We start from the raw sequence: 20,340 nt of genomic DNA on the forward strand, positions 1-20,340 counted from the left end.
GAAGACCTGTGTCTCTCTCTCCAACTCTTTCAAACAAACAAACACATAAATCATTTTTTAAAAAGATGTGCAGAGAGGGGCTAGTGCTGTGGCATACTGGGTAAAGCTGCTGGCTGCAATTCCAGCATCCCATCAGGATGCCGGTTTAATACCTGGCTGCTCCACTTCCAATCCAGCTCCCACTAATGCGCCTGGGAAAGCAGTGGAAGATGGTCCAAGTGCTTAGACCCTTGCATGCACGTGGAAGACCCAGAAGAAGCTCCTGCCTTCAGTCTGTCCAGCCCTGGCCATTGTGGCCATTTGGGGAGTAAACCAGCAGATGGAAGACTTCTCTCTCTGTGTTTCTCCCCTACTCTCTCTCTGTAACTCTGCCTTTCAAATAAAAAAAAAAAAAAGTGCAGGAACTCCTGTCACGTGACTTCAGTGGGGAAGTCAGATCTATCTCTAAGCTAGTCTTTCACCAAATGCCCACACTACATGAGCATCTTTCTTTCACATGCTCACACCTCCAAAGACACCTTTAATTTTTATTTATTTAAAAGATGAGAGGAAAGAGAGAAAGTGAGAAACGTATCACTCTTCCATCTACTGCTTCACTCTCTAAATATCTGTAATAGCCAGGGTTGGGAAAAGCTGAAACCAAGAGCCAGGAACACAACTGGGGTCTCCCATGTGGGTGGCAGGGACCCAAGAACTTGAGGGAACATCTCTTGCCTCTTAGGGTAGTATTAGCAGGAAGCTAGAATTGGAAGCAGGCTCAGACTCAAACCCTGGGACTCCAATAACTCCAATATGGCATGTGGTTGTCCCAAGAGGCGATTTGACCATGGAGCCAAATGCCTATCCCACTCTAACAGGATCTTTTTTTTTTTTCTAAAGATTTATTTATTTGAGAGAGAGAGAGAGAGAGAGAGAGAGAGAGAAAGTCTTCCATTGCTGGTTCATTCCCCAAATAGCTGCAACTGCTGGAGCTGTGCTGATTTGAAGACAGGAACCAGGAGCTTCTTCCAGGTCTCCCACATGGGAGCAGGGGCCCAAGGACTTGTGCCATCTTCTCCTGCTTTCCCAGGCCATAGCAGAGGGTTGGATTGGAAGTGGAGTAGCCCAGACTCCTGGCCCCTATATGGGATGCTGGCACTGCAGGCAGTGGCTTTACCTGCTATGCCATAGTGCTGGCCCCACTCTAATAGAATCTTAAACTAGAAGTCAGGGATTCAAGTCCCAGCTCTGCTGGTTGTACGCAGCTGGGTGAATGGAAAGGTGAGAAAGCCAGACTGTGTAAGGCCCAGAGTAGAACTCAGTGAGAGACGATTCTCCCTGTTTTCTCTCTGAGCCTTCATTTCTCTATTCTATTGAGTGGCTATAATAAATCCACTGGCCTGAGAGTCAGTGACATCAGTCCCACGAGATTACACACGTGCAAGAACAGCAGGACACTGTACCAACATCAGTTACTGAGAGCTAACATTACCTTTTCTTGGAAGTTGATGAACAGCTCAGAAACGCATTAACATCAAACCCAAGGGTGAGCACTTGGTCTTTATTTATGGCTGTAAGAGAAGCAGCTTGATTAACCTGAAGCCAGACCAAGAATATGCACATCGAGAGTCAACAGATTCCCTCATTCACAACCAAATGCAAGCAATGGCTCCAAGCACCTCTGGAAAATCCAAGGGCCAAGTGTTTAAAATGTCAGACGTGACTTCTCCTTCATATAACTTCAAACAGTGGGTCTCACACTTCAGCATAAATCAACATCACCCACAGAACTTGTGCTGATACAGGCTTGGGGGCCCACCTTGAGTCTCTGATGTAGCAGGTGTGTGATGGAGCCAAGGAAGATGCATTTCCTTTTTTTTTTTTTTTTTCTTTTTTGACAGGCAGAGAGGACAGTGAGAGAGAGAAACAGACAGAAAGGTCTTCCTTTTTCCATTGGTTCACCCCCCAGTGGCGGCTGTGGCCGGTGCACCACGCTGATCCAAAGCCAGGAGCTAGGTGCTTCTCCTGGTCTCCCATGTGGGTGCAGGGCCCAAGCACTTGGGTCATCCTCCACTGCACTCCCGGGCCACAGCAGAGAGCTGGACTGGAAGAGGAGCAACCAGGACAGAATCCGGCGCCCCGAGCAGGACTAGAACCTGGTGTGCTGGCGCCGCAGGCGGAGGACTAGCCTAGTGAGCCGTGGTGCTGGACGGAAGATGCATTTCCAACAAGTTCCCAGGTGATGCTGACATTGTGGGTGATACTGGTGGACACAACTTGGAGACAATTGACTTAGAAGAACTCAAATGTTAGAAAAGAGTGGATGTTTTCAAACATTTGGGGTAAAATATGTACGATCCTAAAAGTAATGATTTGACCCACAGAAAAAGCAGAATTTAATAAGAGAACTGGTGGGGTTGGCACTGTGGCATAGGGGATAATGCTGCTGCCTACAGTGCTGGCATCCCATATTGGTGCTGGTTTGAGTCCTGGCTGCTCCATTGCTGATCCAGCTCTCTGCTATGGCCTGGCAAAGCAGAAGATGGCCCAAGTCCTTGGGCCCCTACACCCATGTGGGAGACCCAGAAGAAGCTCCTGCCTCCTGGCTTCAGATTGGCCTAGTTGTGGCCATTGTGTATGGCCATTTGAGAAGTGAACCAGTGAATGGAAGAGAGTCTCTCTCTCTCTCTCTCTCTCTCTCTCCTTCTCTCTCTAACTTTGCCTTGCAAATAAATAAATATTTTTTTTTTTTAAAAGAGAGAGAGAACTGGTTACACTATCATAGGTGAGTTAGGGTGAGGGTTGTTCAGTGGGGTCTGTGGATAAGGGCCAGGAGGACATTGGTGTTACCCAGTGCTGGGGGGCCTACAGGATAAAAAAGAACACTGTGGATTTCTCCTGTGGTCTAACTATGGGGTGACAGGACTGAACATCAGCCCTTGGCCTGTGCCCCTCTAACCCCTTTCTGCAGAGCCTTCAGTGGCCTCTAGACTCCATACCTTAACAGCCCACTCCTCCCCTGACTGGACCAGAGCAGCCTCCTGATCCACAATCAACCAATCAGATTCACTCTCAAGAATAATCTGAATGAAGAGACAATGAGAAGATGGTTTTTGAGCTGTGAGCCCAGACCTGAAGGTTCTTAGCATCTTGGTCAGAGGTTTGCCAGGGTTAAGGTAATGAGGATGTGGATCAAGGGCGCTGTCTGGAGACAGAGAAGCACCAGGCAACCCTGCCAGGAGGGGCAGAAATGAGGGACTTGTAGGGAGAGGTAACTGAAGGGGGTACAAAGGTAGAGATTGGCTACCCGCTTAGAACTCACACTGGAGCCTGACGGTGCTTATTTCCGTACGAAGCATCCTGGGCATTCCTGCATAGAAGCTCTCCTCTTTCTTGGGACAGGGGGTGCTTGCTGCAAGGCAGCATCAACAGGAAGGCAGGAGATACCTGGTGCATGGGAGGTGGCTCTCGGACCAGCCTCCTCCCTCAGAAACCTCAGAATTTGAGAATCCTACCCACCAAACCAGTGTGCCAAATGTCACTCAGAACCTCTCCCCAGTCTTCCACTCACCTTCAATAAAGCTGAAGAGCAGGCTGGCTGGGCTCTTCCTGGAGGAGGGGCAGTCCTGGAGTCTCAGAGTGAAGATGAAAACTTTCACTTTTGGCTCAATGGTCTGGGAAAGATAAGCAACAACAAGTAAACCCAAACTGCCTAGGAAGTGCCTTCTGATAATGTACAAAATTCCAATATCAAAAGCTACCTCACTCATTCTTGCTTTGGAAATGATCTCTAGCCATCTCAGCTAATTCAGTGCATACTCCAGAATGAGCAGCACTTTCAATGACACAGGCCAGGATCCTCACCGAAGGGTCACCCCCAGTTAGTCCTTCATCACAGGCCCAAGAGGCAGCTCTTCAAGCCAGGACTACATTAGGATCAGGAACAAGGCCATTCACTCACAGCAGGAACCAGCGTTAATCAAGAAGATTAATTAAGATGCCACCAGTATGATATCTATGGGCATCTGAGGTCTGTTTCAAGATTATCCCTACAGGGAGTGAGGAGAGAAGGGTGTAGTTCAGACCACACCAACCTTGGGCCAACAGCTTTGGAAGCTGTCAATAGCTTCACAGAGGTTCATTCTACTTTTCTACTTTTGGATGTATCTGAAATTTTCCATAACAAGAAGTTAAAGGAGTTGTCAGGATTACATTTCTTTTTTTAAATATTTTTTTTATTTTTTGAACGACAGAGTTACAGAGAGAATAGAGACAGAGAGAGAGGTCTTCCATCTACTGGTTCACTCCCCAGATGGCCACAATGGCCGGTACTGCTCCGATCCAAAGCCAGGAACTAGGAGCTTCCTCCAAGCTTCCCATGCAGGTGCAGGGGCCCAGAGATTTGGGCCATCTTCTACTGCTTTTCCAGGCCACAGCAGAGAGCTGGATCAGAAGTGGAGCAGCTGGGAATAGAACCGGCGCCCATATGGGATGCTGATGCCTCAGGCCAGGGCTTTAACCCACTGCACCACAGCGCCAGTCCCAGCATTATATTTCAATACATGTAATTTCTGTTTCTAGACGTTTCTGTATTAAGAGAAACATTTCAAAGCTGCCATGTTTAAATAACCTGTTTTGGGAAGGTCATGGTTTGATCAATTTTTCCACATTAACTTCTTCTTCCTCTGAGCAGTTAAAAGCTACTAATACAAAATTAAAAAAATAAAGCTACTAATAGGGAGTTGTGGTATAGTTTAATTCTCCACCGGCAATGCTGGCATCCCATATGGACAGCGATTTGAGTCCTGGCTGCTCTACTTTAGATCTGACTCCCTGCTAAAGTGCCTGGGAAAGCACAGGATGATGGCCCTAGTCCTTCTGCCCCTGACACCCATTTGCTGTACCCAGATGAAGCCCCTGGCTCCTGCCTGGCCTAGCCAGGGCCATTGCGACTATTTGTGGAGTGAACCAGTGGACAGAAAATATCCTCCTCCTCTCTCTCTCTCTCTCGTGTGTGTGTGTGTGTGTGTGTGTCACTCTCTGTGTAACTCTGCCTTTCAAATACATAAATAAATCTTTTTTGAAAAATGCTATTAATAGAGGCCAACTGCAACAAATTCAAAAGAAGCAACACAGTCTTCATTTTCTCAAAGCTACCTGGGACCAAGTCCATTGTTTACAGAGGAGGCATCTGAAGCCCTGAAGAGCCAAATGAGTTGGCCCCGACCACACAGTCACTGGACAGTGACTCCCCAGGTCCCTCGCTCTTTGCTTGTACTGGGTGCCTGCAGGAGAGCCATGTAGTTGAGGGTGACCTGTTCAAAGAACCAAAGTTCCTTCCTTCCTGAAAGATCTTTACACAGGGCGGGGACACCTGTAGTGTCACAGGATGGTACGGCTGGAGGAGCCTTGGAGACTCCCTGTCCTGTCTCTGTGAAGTGAAGAACTCCCTGGGATGACAGAGCCTTTTCTGAGAAGCGGATGTGAGATCCCCTGTGGGCCTCCTGCAGAGTTCAGACTCTGATATGACCTGGCTCTCCACCCAGGTGCCAGGCTTGATGATGTTCCCAGGATCTGAGACAACTGTGTGCTGTCAGGGCCTGGGAAGCTTGTGAGGGTGCACAGTACTCTGGGGGAGTGCACGGAATAGGAGCAGGTGCCTGCTGCCTCCTGCAATGCCGCCAACCCACCACCTACAGGAAGAGGTCCCTTTAAGAGGACAGTAGGGTACCAGTACGAGGAGGGAATATGTTGAGAAGGCCACCGTGGACAACATGGTTCAGGGTCCCATAGACACAACCTGGCCCCTCTGTTCAATGAGGACCCTGCTGTTCTTCCTGTCCTGCGTGTGGTAACCATGCTTGGGAAATGCTGCCTGGTATGTACCAGAGCCCCAGAGAGGAAGACTGCTCTTTGGCACAGCTGTTGCCACTTGTCACTCTGACTCTCTGAGCTGCAGCTGAGCTGGCAGGTGCAATGGGTGGAACTGAATCCCTAACAAGGAAACAAAAGGAGCAAGAACAATTGCCTGGCATTTAATCATAATAAATGGCTGTTTTAAAACAGAAAGTTTTACTAGGTGGCTGGCTGGCTGTGGACTGAGGCTTCACAGTGTTGTTCAGACACTGGTGGGAGCAGAATCTTGACAATGTTGTGACATAAAATGAGAACACTCCGGACCACATCCTCAAGCATAAATGGCACCAGTTCTGCTGCCTGCCTCTCAAAGGCCTGCTGCATCTGTGTGACTGAGATGGTTTTAGAACATGGGCAGTGACTGAACCCCTTAGTTTAGCAATATTTTCTGGTTGAATTCCTCATGGACGACAACAGGTAGATTTAGTCAGCATGGGTATAAGCTGACCTGGAAGACAGCACAATGCTGTTGAAGGCCCAGAAATCTTGGCCACAAGCCCACAAATTCAGGCTCTGGGTTGCAAGTAAGTTCAGGTTCAGGTGAGAAGGTGTTTACAAAAACAACTAACATCATTTATGATTAAAAAATGTCACACCTGTCATAATGCACCTACACAGCTTAGATTTATCTTTGTTTTGAGAAGCAGAGTGTTGTCCAAGAATGAGAAGGCCCTGGTTCTAATCCCAAAATCAACACTCACTACTCAGAATCTGTACTTGGCTAAGTTTCCTAAACCTTGGAACATGTTGTGGGGTAGAAACCATGTGTGGACTAAGCTCCTTGCACAGTGGCTGGCATGAAGCACTGTATTCATAGAGTTCTTGTGGGTACACTGATTGTCCTTGATTGGATCATCTTACTGTTTGTAGATAGGAAAAGCAGTGGTGTCTACACTGGAGGCTGGAAGCACAGACATTGGGATTGGATTGATGCTTGTGTACCCATTGCAAGTCTCCTGCCTCAGCTTCAATGTAGCTGGGTCACTGCTTGGCATTACTGACTTGCCCTTTCAATGGATGGTTCCTTGGATAAACCATTCTCCTGGTGGTGGAGGTGGTGGGACTCCAAACTGAGAGTTGTAAATAGGGATTTCACAGCCTGCCTCCTGATAGGCACAGGACTAAAAAGAGAGAAAAATGGTTTCATGCTCCAACCTACAAAGCCAAGAGTTCTTATATGAGTGAATCCTGGTGGTCAGGTATCTGCAGAGAGGCCTGAGAGAAGGCCACTCTTCAGGGTTATGCACAGGAACACCAGTAGGACTTGGAAGGTCCAAGAGAAACAACTATGGATAGTCAGTTATTTCCCGTAAGGAAATGGGAGATAGTTGGGACTCCAAGAAGTTAAGTAAGGAAGTCACACAGCAAGAGCCAAGTATAAAGGACAGTTGGGTAGGAGGCTTCCAGCACAGCTCTCTAACAGGCCAGCAACGTGAGACTTGAGAAAGACAGAAAAACAATAGTGGGTATGGTAAGCAGACTCCTGAGGTTACTGGAAGGTCCCCATAGTTGAAATTGAATCAATAGACTTTGGTGTGAAATTTTTAAAAATTTTGGTAAAATAAACAACATAAATGTTATCTCACCAATATTTAAGAGTAAAAAATCAAATCACGCTTTTGGGTAAAGCTCACCACCACTGGCAAATATTCTTCTTATAACTCAGAATGAACAATGGGTTTCAGTTCTCAGAAGGTTTTTTTCCATGTGACTATTTTCCTTCACAAGATAGCCCTGTTATCCTTTCCAGGAGGACTGCCTGACAGCCCAAGCTTCTCGGGATGCCTTCGATGGGAACCCCAAATGCCCCTCAGTAGGTCTTCTGACTGTGGGTGCAAGTCCAGTTTATGCATTAGGCAAACCATTAAATGTCTAATATGCTCTCAGGAAACTTTATCATTAATAGCCAGTATGAAAAGATCTCAAATTACCTGCAATTTGCTCAGCTTCTCTGGTAGACTCGTCTCACTTTGGCATTCATAAGACAAATCAAGAGAGAGGAAATCAATCGAGTCCTAGAAATAAACAGGCCATTAGAACATAAGCATTTTCAAGACAAAGAGTTGCTCAGAGTTACCCTTTTCTGTTTTCCTCCTTATTACTAAAATGATTAGTTCAATATGGAATTCTTCAAGGGAGAAGGAGGCAGGAGAAAACACAGGGATGGAGTGAGAATATGTGTAGCTTTGCGTGTGTGGAGGGCTGCCTGTGTGTTGATGGGAATACACTATGTGCTCAGCCCAGGGCTTGGCACAAAGAAAGTACTCAATTAAGTGTATATGATGAGAGGGCTGAAAGTGAATGAATGAATGTGCAGAAATGGTTGGTTCCCATCAATGTAGTGCAGCACCAGTGGAGATTGTTGGAGGCAATGGCTGCTCCTGAGTGGTATAATCCTCGTGGCTCACACATTGCTCTCATGGGGGCAGTAGAGCCCTCAGCTGTCACAGGCTCCATAGTGATCTCTGCAGGCCCTACCGATATTTTGGTTTCTGTTTTAATTTTAGGCCATATGAAGCCCACTCAGCCCTGGTGTGGCCCATTCTACTAGCCAAGAGCACAGCCGTCATGGTCCTGGTCCTTGACGTGCTCATCCACCCTCTTAATAAGGATTACTCCTCTGCCCTATCACTGGCCTGCATGTGCTCAAAGAACACCAGGTTCACAGTCAAAACACGTGGAGGACTGAGGATAATGGCATCTGGTGAGAATCAGGTGCACTGTGCTTTACAATTGATTACCCACATGCTCCCTACTGCTTTCCCAATCAAGTTATCAGTGTTGGCTAAAGTCTTACACCGTCGCTCCATGCTGGCAATTATCACTCAAAGTTTCCCCTACTCAGCCTCTGTGATCTTGCTTCTGTGCGTCAGTTCTGTACAATACACAATAATTGAATTCCGATTTCTGAAAGTCACTGTCGTAGGTTAAATAAATTGGAGAGTTTCACTTAAAGATGTATGAGATACACAGAGCGTACAAGTTAATAGGAAGGTATAGTAAATGTGACAGTTAAGATGAAGAAAAGGCAGCTAAGTCAGAAGTTAGAAAAAGTTCACACCAGTCATTCTCAAACTTTGGTGAGGATTAGACTCATCTGGGAACCTGGAACCCTAGGAAGGCTCAGGTTCAACCCACGGTGGTCAGCTTTGGTCTGTGTTCTTAACTACTCCCAAAGTTATATACAGGCAAATGCTTGGGAACCACTGGGCTGACAGATGGGGAAAGGGTACTTAAGTTGAGAGAGGGATTATTAGTAAGTGGGCCTCCTAAAGGAATGCAAATTCACATGGACGTTAACAATCGGTAGGATTTTTCTGGAAGCTTTGTGGAAGGATGGAGGTCCGGAAGACATCAATTAGAGAGTGCAGGAGAGTGGGAAGCAAACATACCAGACACTAAGACAGGAAGTACAGTGGGTGTGCATACATGCACACACACACAGGAAAGCTCAGAGGGATTGGTACTTCTTTAGGGGAGCGTGACCTCTATCAGGGAATGCATCAGATTTGCTGTTAGATTACCCAGAAGCACTGATGGCACATACAGGGCAGAAAGGCCAGTTCAAAGGCTACTGCAGGACAAGCATTTTTCTAATCAATACCCAACTCTCCTGAGTACACAACTGATAGTTGTTATCACTCATTGTAAAATAGTTTACATGGCATCTGACCATGTAATATGCCTGGGAGTTGTTTACCTAAGGTCTTATCACATGTGGACTGGTCAGTCTAAAGACTGGAATCTGACACATGGGTCCCCAAGAATGTCCAGAGAGTAGCAAGCAGGGCAGCATCTCCAGCACCTGGTCAATTCCAGATAACTACAGAAATTAGCATTTTTTTCTGATAGTTTTCCACGTTGCCCCACAGTCAAAAAAGAGGCTAAGCTGTTGACTTCTCAGATTTTTCAATATTTTTTTTAAAATCATAGTCCAAAAGGTACAGTTGGAAGATGCAGAAGGTAGGATGGGTACTCCAGGGAGCACACTTGAAAAGCTCTTTTACCATAAGATCTGTTTTTCTATTGACCAATCTCTTCTCCAGGAAACTATTCTGGACCCTTTTAATAAAAAAATCAAAGAAGCAGAGGCATGTGGTGTTTTGTGTGGGTGAGGTGAACTGACCAAGCAAGAGCTGGAACTACAACAAAAGAGATTTTGTTTTTAAAGTAATCATGAATCTAGAGAATGTACACTACTCAGAAGAGGCATCTGCAAAACTGTCAAACCAAAAGTCAAAAATGTCCCTCTTCTTTTTTAACACTTAAAACCACAACTTTCCCTGGCTGTGCTCTCTGTGGGCTCTTATCACCTTGGCAAGTGCAGACGTGGATGGTTCTAGCAGCAGCTCCGAGATCTCTTCAGCCTGGAGGACCACAGAGACCTTTCCTCCTGAAACCAAGCAGAGGAATCGACAGCAAGTGAGTGAGGGCAGGGGACTGACTGCGGAAGCCACTGGGGCATGCATTTCCTTTCTATTTGATGTTCACCAGCTTTCCAAAGTATTTCTGAAGAAATCACCCACATGACTTTCCTCCAGATGAGTGATTTTAGAAAACAAGGTGAGTGGGGCCGGTGCTGTGGCATAGTGGGTAAAGCTGCCGCCTTCAGTACCGTCATCCCATATGGGTGCTGGTTCAAGTACTGGCTGATCCACTTCCGATCCAGCTCCATGCTGTGGCCTGGGAAAGCAGCAGAGGATGGCCCAAGTCCTTGAGACTCTGCACTCGTGTGTGGTGGTGGTGGTGGGGCCCAGAAGAGGCTCCAGGCTTCAGATCAGCCCAGTGCTGGCCATCGTTGTGGCCATTTGGGGAGTGAACCAGCGGATAGAAGACTTTCCTCTCTCTGCCTCTGCCTCTGTAACTCTGCCTTTAAAATAAATCTTAAAAAACAAACAAAAACAAAAACAAGGTGAGCTTACAAAACTAATGTTCCTTTATAGAATGCTTTGTATAAATCAGGACTATAAAATGCAGAGCAGTTGGAATATTCTTCTGAAATGAAGCAGGTGGGGCTGGCACTGTGGTATAGAAAGTTAAGGCTCTGCCTGCAGTGCTAGCATCCCCTATGAGCACCACTTCCAGTCCCAGTTGCTCCACTTCTGATCCACCTCCCTGCTAATGTGCTTGGGAATGCCAAAGATGGCCCAAGTACTTGGCCTCCACACTACATGGGAGACCCCAAAGAAATTCCTGGCTGCTGGCTTCAGTCTGGCTCAGCCCCGGCCATTGAGGGAGTGAATCAGAGGATGGAAGATGTCTCTATCCTTCCATTTCTGCTTTTCAAATAAATCAATAAATCTTAAACAAACAAACAAGCAGTTACCTTGCCCTGCCACAAGCAAGACAAGAAGGGGCAGAGAGAACTCAGATTTACTGATTTATCTGAAAGGCAGAGAGAGAGAGAGAGAGAGAGAGAGAGAGAGAGAGAGATATGTTGGTTCACTCCTCAAATTGCAGCAACAGCCAGAGCTGGGGCAATCTAAAGTGAGGAACTAGGAACTCTATTCATCTCCCACGTGGGGACAGGGGCCAAAGCACTTGGGCCATCTTCTGCTGCTTTCCCAGGCTCATTATCAGGGAGCTGAATTGGAAGTGGAGCAGCTGGCACTTGAAAGAGCACCCATATGGGGTGCTGGCTCTTTACCTGCTATGCCACAGCGCTGGCCTTGAGAGAATTCTGTTCTAAACTTCTGTTTTTACAGGCAGGTTGCTCCCAGCAAACTGCTGTTACTTGGTCTTATTCACCATACCAACATCAACAGAATCCCTACTGTGCATCAAGGAGGAAACAAGTAAAATATAAACGTGTGTAGCTCATACCCACTTGCTTTGCCATATGTGACCTATCAGTCATTCTCAGACTTTTGTGTTGCTCAGAATTGATGCCCACGCTCAGAGATTCAGAGTCAGGAGATGAGGAAGGCCCAGGATTATGCATTTTAATGTACTCCTCCCTCGGTGAGTCTGATGCACCCCACAATCACTGCTGGAGCTGGGATTCCTCATTCAGTGTTGCTATTTAACATCATTCTTCATCCCATAGTGGACTGCATGTTCCCTGAGGACTGAGACTTCAACATTTCTTCAGTTCCCTGAAGTATCAAACTTAGGGCTGGATCTACAGAAGGACCTGTGATTTGGAAACACTAAGGAAAAACTGCACAAAGCTAGGTTCAAGACTGGAATTATAGAATAATGTGACTGAGCTCTCTCTCATCCAAATTGTCCACAGGCAGAATATAAATCCACCTAATGAAATCACCACTACCAATCACAACAGTGTTTATTTTGTTAAGCATAATGGAACTTTGAAATCATCTGAGTATGAGACATTCAGTTTACATTTTGATAACATAATTTTCTAGTTACCTGATGATCATCCCCAGTGGAATCATTTCACCTTTCACAAATTTCCAGGCTTCAGCCTGCCTGTCTCTCAGCAGAACACACGTTCTCTTGGGGTGGCACTTTGGCGTACAGTTTACGCCTCTGCTTGCAGTGTCAGCATCCCATTTGGACACTGGTTCAAGTTCTGACTACTTCACTTCTAATCCAGCTCCCTGCTAATGCACCTGGGAAAGCAGCTAAGGATGGCTCAAGCACTTGGGCCCCTACACCCATGTGGGAGACTGGGAAGAAACTCCTAGATCCTGTCTTCAGCCACGCCCAGCCCTGGCCTTGCAGCTGGGGAGTGAATCAATGGATGGATGGAAGACTCTGTCTTTCAAATAGTTAAATTAATTAAAAAAGAACACATGTTCTCAATCTGTGTTTAACATTACAAAACATACATTATTATCTAGAGGCCAATCAGTCTCTAGGCATAATTAACTAAGAAATCATTTCTATTTTGACATTGCAAGCTGATTTTATAATTATACCTGAAGTCTCAGTAATTCTCATGGTCAGGGTCAGCACTGTGGTGCAGCTGGGTTAAAGCCACAGCCTGGGGGCCAGCACCATGGCTCACTAGGTTAATCCTCTGCCTGTGGCGCCGGCATCCCATATGGGTGCTGGGTTCTAGTCCCAGTTGCTCCTCTTCCAGTCCAGCTCTCTGCTGTGGCCCAGGATGGCCCAAGTGCTTGGGCCCTACACCCACATGGGAGACCAGGAAGAAGTGCCTGGCTCCTAGCTTTGGATCTGTGCGGCGCTGGCCGTGGTGGCCATTTAGCGGGTGAACCAACAGAAGGAAGACCTTTCTCTCTGTCTCTCTCTCTCACTGTCTATAATTCTACCTGTCAAATAAATAAATAAATAAATAAATAAATGCCACAGCCTGCAGTGCCAGCAATCCATATGGGTGCCAAATTTGAGTCCTGGCTGCTCCATTTCTGAGCCAGTTCACTGCCTGGGAGGGCAGTGAAGGTTGGCCCAAGTACTTGAGGCCCTGTACCCACATGGTAGACCTAGAAGAAGCTCCTGGCTTCTTGCTTTGGCCTGGCCCAGCCCTAGTCATTGTGGCCATTTGGAGAGTGAACCAGCAAACTGAAGATCTCTGTCTCTCCTGTAACTCTGCCTTTCACACAAACTAATAATCTAAAAAAATTCTCATAGCCTACAAAATAATCAGTATGGTTTCCTCTCTGTTCCCAGTGAATGCATAAGCTATATCTTTTAAAATAATGCAAAATGCAGATTACTAAAGACTAGGTTCTCCTTTTAAGCTTGCAATTCATATTTTCTTTGGGACTGAAAGTGGGTAATTTTTCTGATGCATGATAATTTACCTCAAAATTTTTGCTTAGTGTGATTAAAGAAGATAGGTGTTCACATCTATAAAACTCAAAATTGAGCTTTATTTTTGGTGAAGAATTGACCATATTTGGATTGTGTAGAAAATCAGCGCACGGAACTGTGGTAAGTTCATATCCCTAGGAGGCATGCATGACTAGTACTTTTAGACCTTAGTAAAGGATAAACTCATTTTCGTTTCTAGCACAAAGTGGTCATTCTTCCAAAATCCACTGTGGGTTTCAACACAAAAGATCCCCCTTCTCTTTTGCCTGAATGTATCAATAAATCTGGCCAGTAGTGGGTGCAGGGCTAGGTTGCCAGTTGAGATGCCCACATTCCATATCCAAGTGCCTGGTTGAAGTCCTCCTTTCTCCAATTCGATCTAGCCTCCTCCTGATGAGCAACTTGTGAGGCAGCAAGTAATGGCTTAATTACCTGGGTCCTTGCCACCCATGTGGGAGACCTGGTTTGGATTTTGGGCTCCTAGCTTTGGCCAAGCCTAGCTTTGGCTATTGAGGACATTTGTAGAGTGAACTAGCAAATGGAAGATCTCTAAAATAAAATGAAAATAAACAAAAATTTAAAATCTGACCAATAGAGAACTGCCAGGATCAATTCTTCAAGCACTGTGTCCTGGAGTGGGATAAGGATCATGGAGTATGTCCTACATATGATTCTACTCTTCCCACCCTCCTCCTATCCCAACCTCTTTTTTTTGTATTTTCCCCTAGGGAAGCCCATCTAATGTGTTGGTAGGAGGCTTGTAATAACACATGAAAAGTTTAAAAACGAATAACATTGGGTTTGTTAAAAATTGTGGAAAAATGTAAGTGACAAAATTTTCCATTTTAAACATTAAGTGTAAAACTTTGTGGTGTTAACTACCTTCACACTGTTGTGCAGTCATTGCCATGGTCCATATCTCCATGACTCTTTCATCTTCCCAAACATAAATTCTGTAACCATTAAACAATAACTCATCATACCCATAATTACTTATCTACTTTATGTCTCTATGAATATGCCTGTTTTGGGTGAAGTACTTCATTTGAGAGGAATCATACATCATTTGTCCTTTTTTGGTCTGGCATATTTCATTTAAAATAATGTCTTCAAGATTCACCTATGTTGTAGCATGTATCAGGATTTATTTCCTTTTTAAGGCTGAAAAATATTTCACTGTATGTGCATACATTTTCTTCATTCATTCATTTAGTGATGACTGCTTGGGTTGCTTCCGCCTCTTGAAAATATTGTGCGTGCTGTTGCTATGAACAATGATCTACAAATGCTTGTGTCAAGCCTTTATTTTCAATTTTTTTCGTGTATATATCCAGAAATGGAGCTGCTGGATCATATGGTTGCTTTATGCTTCATGAACTTTTTGAGGAGTCATTACACAGTTTTCCAGTGGCCGCACCACTTTATATTCCTGACAGCAATGCAAGATGATCACAATTTCTCCACATGCTCATGAACACTTATTTTTTCTCCCTGTGTATATGTTTGATTACAGTAGCAGTCTCAATCAGTATGAAGTGATATTTGATTGCGTTTTTGAACTGTATTTCCCTAATGATCAGTGATGTTTCATGTATTTATTGGCCATTTATCGATCTTTGGAGAAATGTCTATTCAAGTTTTTTGTCTATCTGATAATGGGATTATTTGTTGTTGCTAACAGAGAGTTGGATAAGAAGTGGAGCAGCTGGGACTTGAACTGGTGTACATATGGGATGCCAGTGCTGCAGGCTGGTGCTTTAACCCGCTGCGCCAGAGCACTGCCCCCCACATGTTTTCGTCTAAGAGTTTCATAGTTTTAGCAGTAAAATTTATGTCTTTGATCCATTTTAGCTATTTTTTATGTATGCCATAAAGTAAGGATCCAATTTTATTCTTTTGCACATGGATATCCAGTTTTACTGCACTAGTTGTTGAAAAGGTTATCCTGTCCCACTGAATTATCTTGGCAGTCTTGCCAAATATCATTTGGCCATATTTAGCAGGATTTTATTTCTGGACTTTCTATCCTTTTTCAAAAATCTGTATGTCTGTTTTTATGCCAGTTCCACAGTGTTGATCTCTGCAGCTTTGCAGTAAGTTTTGAAGTCAGGAAGTATGAAGTATCCAACTTGGTTTTCCCTTTCATACATTATTTTGAGGGCTGGCACTGTGGTGTAGCAGGTAAGGCCACCACCTGCAGTGCCAGCATCCCATATAGGTGCCAGTGTGAGCCCCGGCTGCTCCACTTCTGATCCAGCTCTCTGCTACGGCCTGGGAAAGCAATAGAAGATGGCCCACATCCACATGAAAAGACCTGGAAGAAGCTCCTGGCTCCGGGCTTTGGATTGGTCCAGCTCTGGCCATTGTGGCCAACCAGAGAGTCAACCAGCAGATGGAAGACCTCTCTCTCTCTGCCTCTCTTTCTCTGTGTAACTCTGACTTTCAAATAAATAAGTAAAATCTTAAAAAAAGATTATTTTGGCTATGTAGAGTTCTTGAGACTTGAATTTAAGGGTGGATTTCTTCTGTTTTAGAAAAAAGTCTACAGGATTTGGATATGGACTTTATTGAATCTGTACATTGCTTTGTGTAGTATCTTAAGAAGTCTTTTAGTCTATGAAGACAGTGTATTTTCCATCTATTTATGCCTTCTTTATTTTCTTGAAACAATTTTCTGTAGTTTTCAGCATAAAAGTGTTTTGGCTCCTGATTAAGTTTAGGAAATAACTTTAAAATTATCTATTTTAGAGACAGATTGAGAGAAAGAAAGAGAGCGTGAGAGAATCTGCCACCTACTGGTTCATTCCCAACATATTTGCAACAATCAGGACTAAGCCAGCCATCACATCAATATAAGATGTTAATATAGGGGAAACTGGTACGGGGAGAGAGGGGCTTTTGGGAATACTATGCCATCTGATCAATATTCTGATTTAAAATGGCTCTCAAAGATAATGTCTATTAATTTTTTACAGTTTTGATAAAAAGAAAAAACTTTTATAAGCCATGAATGGCTCTCAATTTTGCAGATTATTTTTGCCTATTTTTTGTGTTTTTTTTGTTTGTTTGTTTATTTATTCACTTGAAAGTGAGAGTTATGGGGGGAGGTAGAGAAGGGGTGGAGAAACTGAGAGAGACAGGGATCTTTTTTTTTTTTTTAAAGATTTATTTATTTATTTGAAAGTCAGAGTTACAGAGAGAGGAGAGGCAGAGAGAGGGAGGTCTTCCTTCTGATGGTTCACTCCCCAGATGGCCACAATGACCGGAGCTGCGCTGATCCAAAGCCAGGTGCCAGGAGCTTCTTCTGGGTCTCCCACATGGGTGCAGGGGCCCAAGGACTTGGGCCATCTAATACTGCTTTCCCAGGCCATAACAGAGAGCTGGATCGGAAGTGGAGCAACTGGGACTTGAACTGACGCCCATATGGGATGCCGGCACTTCAGGCCAGGGCATTAACCTGCTGCACCACAGCCCCGGCCCCGACAGGGATCTTTCATCTGTTGGTTCACTCACCAAATGGCCACAGTGGCCAGGGCTAGGCCGGGCCAAGGCCAGGAGTCAGAAGCTTCGTTCAAGTCTCCCACATGAGTGACAGGGGCCCTACCACTGGCCCATCGTCCACTGCATTAGCACAGGAGCTGGATTGGAAGTAGAGCAGCCAGTACACAAACACATTGGATGCCAGCATCACAGGTGACCGTCCTACCTTCTACATCACAAAGCAGGACCCTATCTTCAACTTTTTTTTTTTTTTTGACAGGCAGAGTGGATAGTGAGAGAGAGAGACAGAGAGAAAGGTCTTCCTTTTGCCGTTGGTTCACCCTCCAATGGCCACCGCGCACTGCGCTGATCCGAAGGCAGGAGCCAGGTGCTTCTCCTGGTCTCCCATGGGGTGCAGGGCCCAAGCACTTGGGCCATCCTCCACTGCACTCCCGGGCCACAGCAGAGAGCTGGCCTGGAAGAGGGGCAACCAGGACAGAATCTGATGCCCCAACCGGGACTAGAACCCAGTGTGCCGGCACCACTAGGCGGAGGATTAGCCTATTGAGCCACAGCGCCGGCCCCTATCTTCAACTTCTTAATGATTATTCTTTAATCACACACAAAAAAATCATAGCATTACCAAATAAAATGACTCCCCAAAGAATGGGTGCGGAGAAGATGCACAAGAACTGAAGAACTCTGAGATTCACAGAGCTGGGGAGGGATGGGGCACAGTGCAGGAGAAAGATGACTACATTTGGAAACTACTCGAAAACACTTGGAAACTCTAAGAAAGAAAACACAGTTTTAAGTAGTTATGACTACTATTACTATGCTATCAGAAAAGTCAGCCAAAAGAAAAGATTGAGAAGTTTAACTTAAAGAAAGAACTTCTCATCAAAGACTCTATGAAAATAGCATGAGGCCAGCATTGTGGCACAGAGGGATTAAACTGTTGCCTGCAACACCAACATTCCATATGGGTGCCAGTTCGTTTCCTAGCTGTTCCATTTTTTATCCAGCTCCCTGCTAATGCACCTGGGAAGGCAGCAGAGGATGGTACAAGTATCTGGGCCTCTGCCACCCACATGGGAGACCTGGATAAAGCTCCTGGCTCCTGCTTTGGCCTGGCCCAGCTATGGCCAAATCAATCAGCAGATGGAAGATATTTCCCTCCTACCTGCCTCCCTCCCTCCCTCCTCTCTCTCCTTCTCTTGCTTTCTTTCACTAACTCAGTCTTTATTATGAATAAATACAGTATTTTTTCAAAAAGTGAACATGTTTATAAACCAAGAATGACTTCAATTCTGCAGATTATCTGTGACTTCTTAACGACTGTCCCTCAATCCTAAAATAAAAATCATAGCATTAATGAAATGACCACACCCCAAATAAGTGCAGAGAAGATGTACAATTACATGAGAATTTTGAGATTCATGGGACAGGGACATGCAGAAGCATGAAAACATTTGAGACAGCTCAAACATTTGGAAACTCATTTGTACTCACCCTGAGCAGCGTATTTTTGGTGGTAAATCTCATAGGCTCTTCTGTGGGCCTCAGTGAGGAGCTGCAGACGCGAAGCTCTTGACTCCTGCTGAGGGAGCTCCCTTAGGGCTGCCTCCAAGTCACTAAAGGTGAGCCAGACCCCCACGAGGTCCCCAAAGGCCTGGAAGGCGAAGGTGGCGTACTCAGCGAAGAGGTCGGCGAAGACGGCGCTCCTCAGGGCGCTGCTGGCACGGAGGGGCTGGTGGTGCAGGACGACCATGGGCTGGAGCTGCGCGGCCCTGAGGGCCTCGAGGAGCTGCCGGTAGCACCGCACTGCGTTCCCATCTGGGTCTCCGGAGCGTCCTGCTGGGAGAAGCTGTGCCCACGACAGAAACACTTTATAGTGGGTGATCTCACTGGCACGAAGACTGCTGAAATACTCCGGCAGGAAAGCGGGCAGTGGCTGGGAACAAACATAAAGGTCTTTGCCCCCTGCTGCAAAATCAGGAGTCTGGTTTCCCTGTGGGTACTGCAGGCTGAGCAGTAGGCTAGTGGTTAGAGGCCCTGCAGCTGAAATGAAATTGCTATCAGATTCCCAGTCTGACCCCCGGCAGGAGCAACTCAGGAGGACAGGAAAGACTATACTCCAAAAGAGCTCCATTTTCAAGGGGCTACCAGGAGGTACATGGAAGGACCCCTGGCTTTATAGCTCCAGCTGATGTTATAAAATACAAAGGGATTATTGGCAGTTAATATTTAACCAGGTTATCTAGGATAAAGAAATCAGTGCCTGGCTCAGTAATGTAACAGATATAACCATCGAAAGGCAGTAAGAAATAACACAAAAATTTCAAACTTTCCACACAAGCAGAGGAACCTAGGAAAATATCTGAAGAGAAAGAGTTCTTTACATTTTTGTCTTACAAAAGATGTCAAAATTTGTCCACATAATAGACAATATATCTTTATTTTCCCCTTTAAGAATGGGTAAACAATACATTTTGTAAAATATTTCAACAACATAGAAATGCCTATGAAAAATTTGCAAATCCCTCTTTATCCTCTCCCCTTGCTTTTGTAGGATAAAGAACAATGGGCTTCCTTCCAATTTTCTTTGTCTGCATGCCTTAATGGTTACTCAGAAGTCAGAATGCCTGGATTTAGTATTATCTGGTAAAAGTTACATCTCTGTGCTTATTTCATCACTCATAGAAAACGCTAATTGGGGTAGGCATTGAAATGCAGTGGGATAAACCATTGCTTGGGATGCTAGCGCCCCACCACTGTGGTAGGTATCCCAGTTCCTATACTTCCAATCAAACTTCCTGCTAATGTGCCTATAAAGGCAGTAGATGTCCAAGTACATACATCCCTGCCACTTATGTGGGAGACCAGAACAGAGTTCCTGTCTTTTGCAAGGATTGGGTAATGAACCAGAAGACAGTGCATTTCCTCTTTCTCTCTCTCTTCTCTGTTATTCTGCCCTTCAAATAAATTTTAAAAATTTGTCTAAAAAAGAAAATAATTAATGTCAGGAAATTAAGTGGCTCATTCTTGTTGCATGTTTAAAACAATGCAACTGAATGATAATCATTACGACTTGGGGTCAGCGCTGTGGCATAGTGGGTTAAGCTGCTACCTGCAACACCAGCATCCATAGGGCACCAGTTTGAGTCCCAGCTGCTCCGATTCTGATCCAGCTCCTTGCTATTGCACCTGGGAAAGCAGAAGAAG

At 45.3% G+C, this 20,340-nt stretch overlaps 1 protein-coding gene across 1 annotated transcript in view; it reads right to left on the reverse strand.

The window, feature by feature from the left end:
- The window catches only part of LCT (lactase), a 47,175-nt gene extending 27,908 nt beyond the window's left edge, over positions 1 to 19,267 (reverse strand). The window contains exons 1-5 of the mRNA XM_062186172.1: positions 18,628 to 19,267; positions 10,209 to 10,288; positions 7,827 to 7,910; positions 3,551 to 3,653; positions 1,472 to 1,550 (exon numbers count right to left, since the gene is read on the reverse strand). Of these exons, the coding sequence (XP_062042156.1) occupies positions 1,472 to 1,550; positions 3,551 to 3,653; positions 7,827 to 7,910; positions 10,209 to 10,288; positions 18,628 to 19,267 (986 nt within the window). The remainder of the gene's footprint in view (positions 1 to 1,471; positions 1,551 to 3,550; positions 3,654 to 7,826; positions 7,911 to 10,208; positions 10,289 to 18,627) is intronic.
- Positions 19,268 to 20,340: the final 1,073 nt, after the last annotated feature.

Source organism: Lepus europaeus, chromosome 1 (assembly GCF_033115175.1).
Source record: "Lepus europaeus isolate LE1 chromosome 1, mLepTim1.pri, whole genome shotgun sequence".
Lineage (NCBI taxonomy): Eukaryota > Metazoa > Chordata > Mammalia > Lagomorpha > Leporidae > Lepus > Lepus europaeus.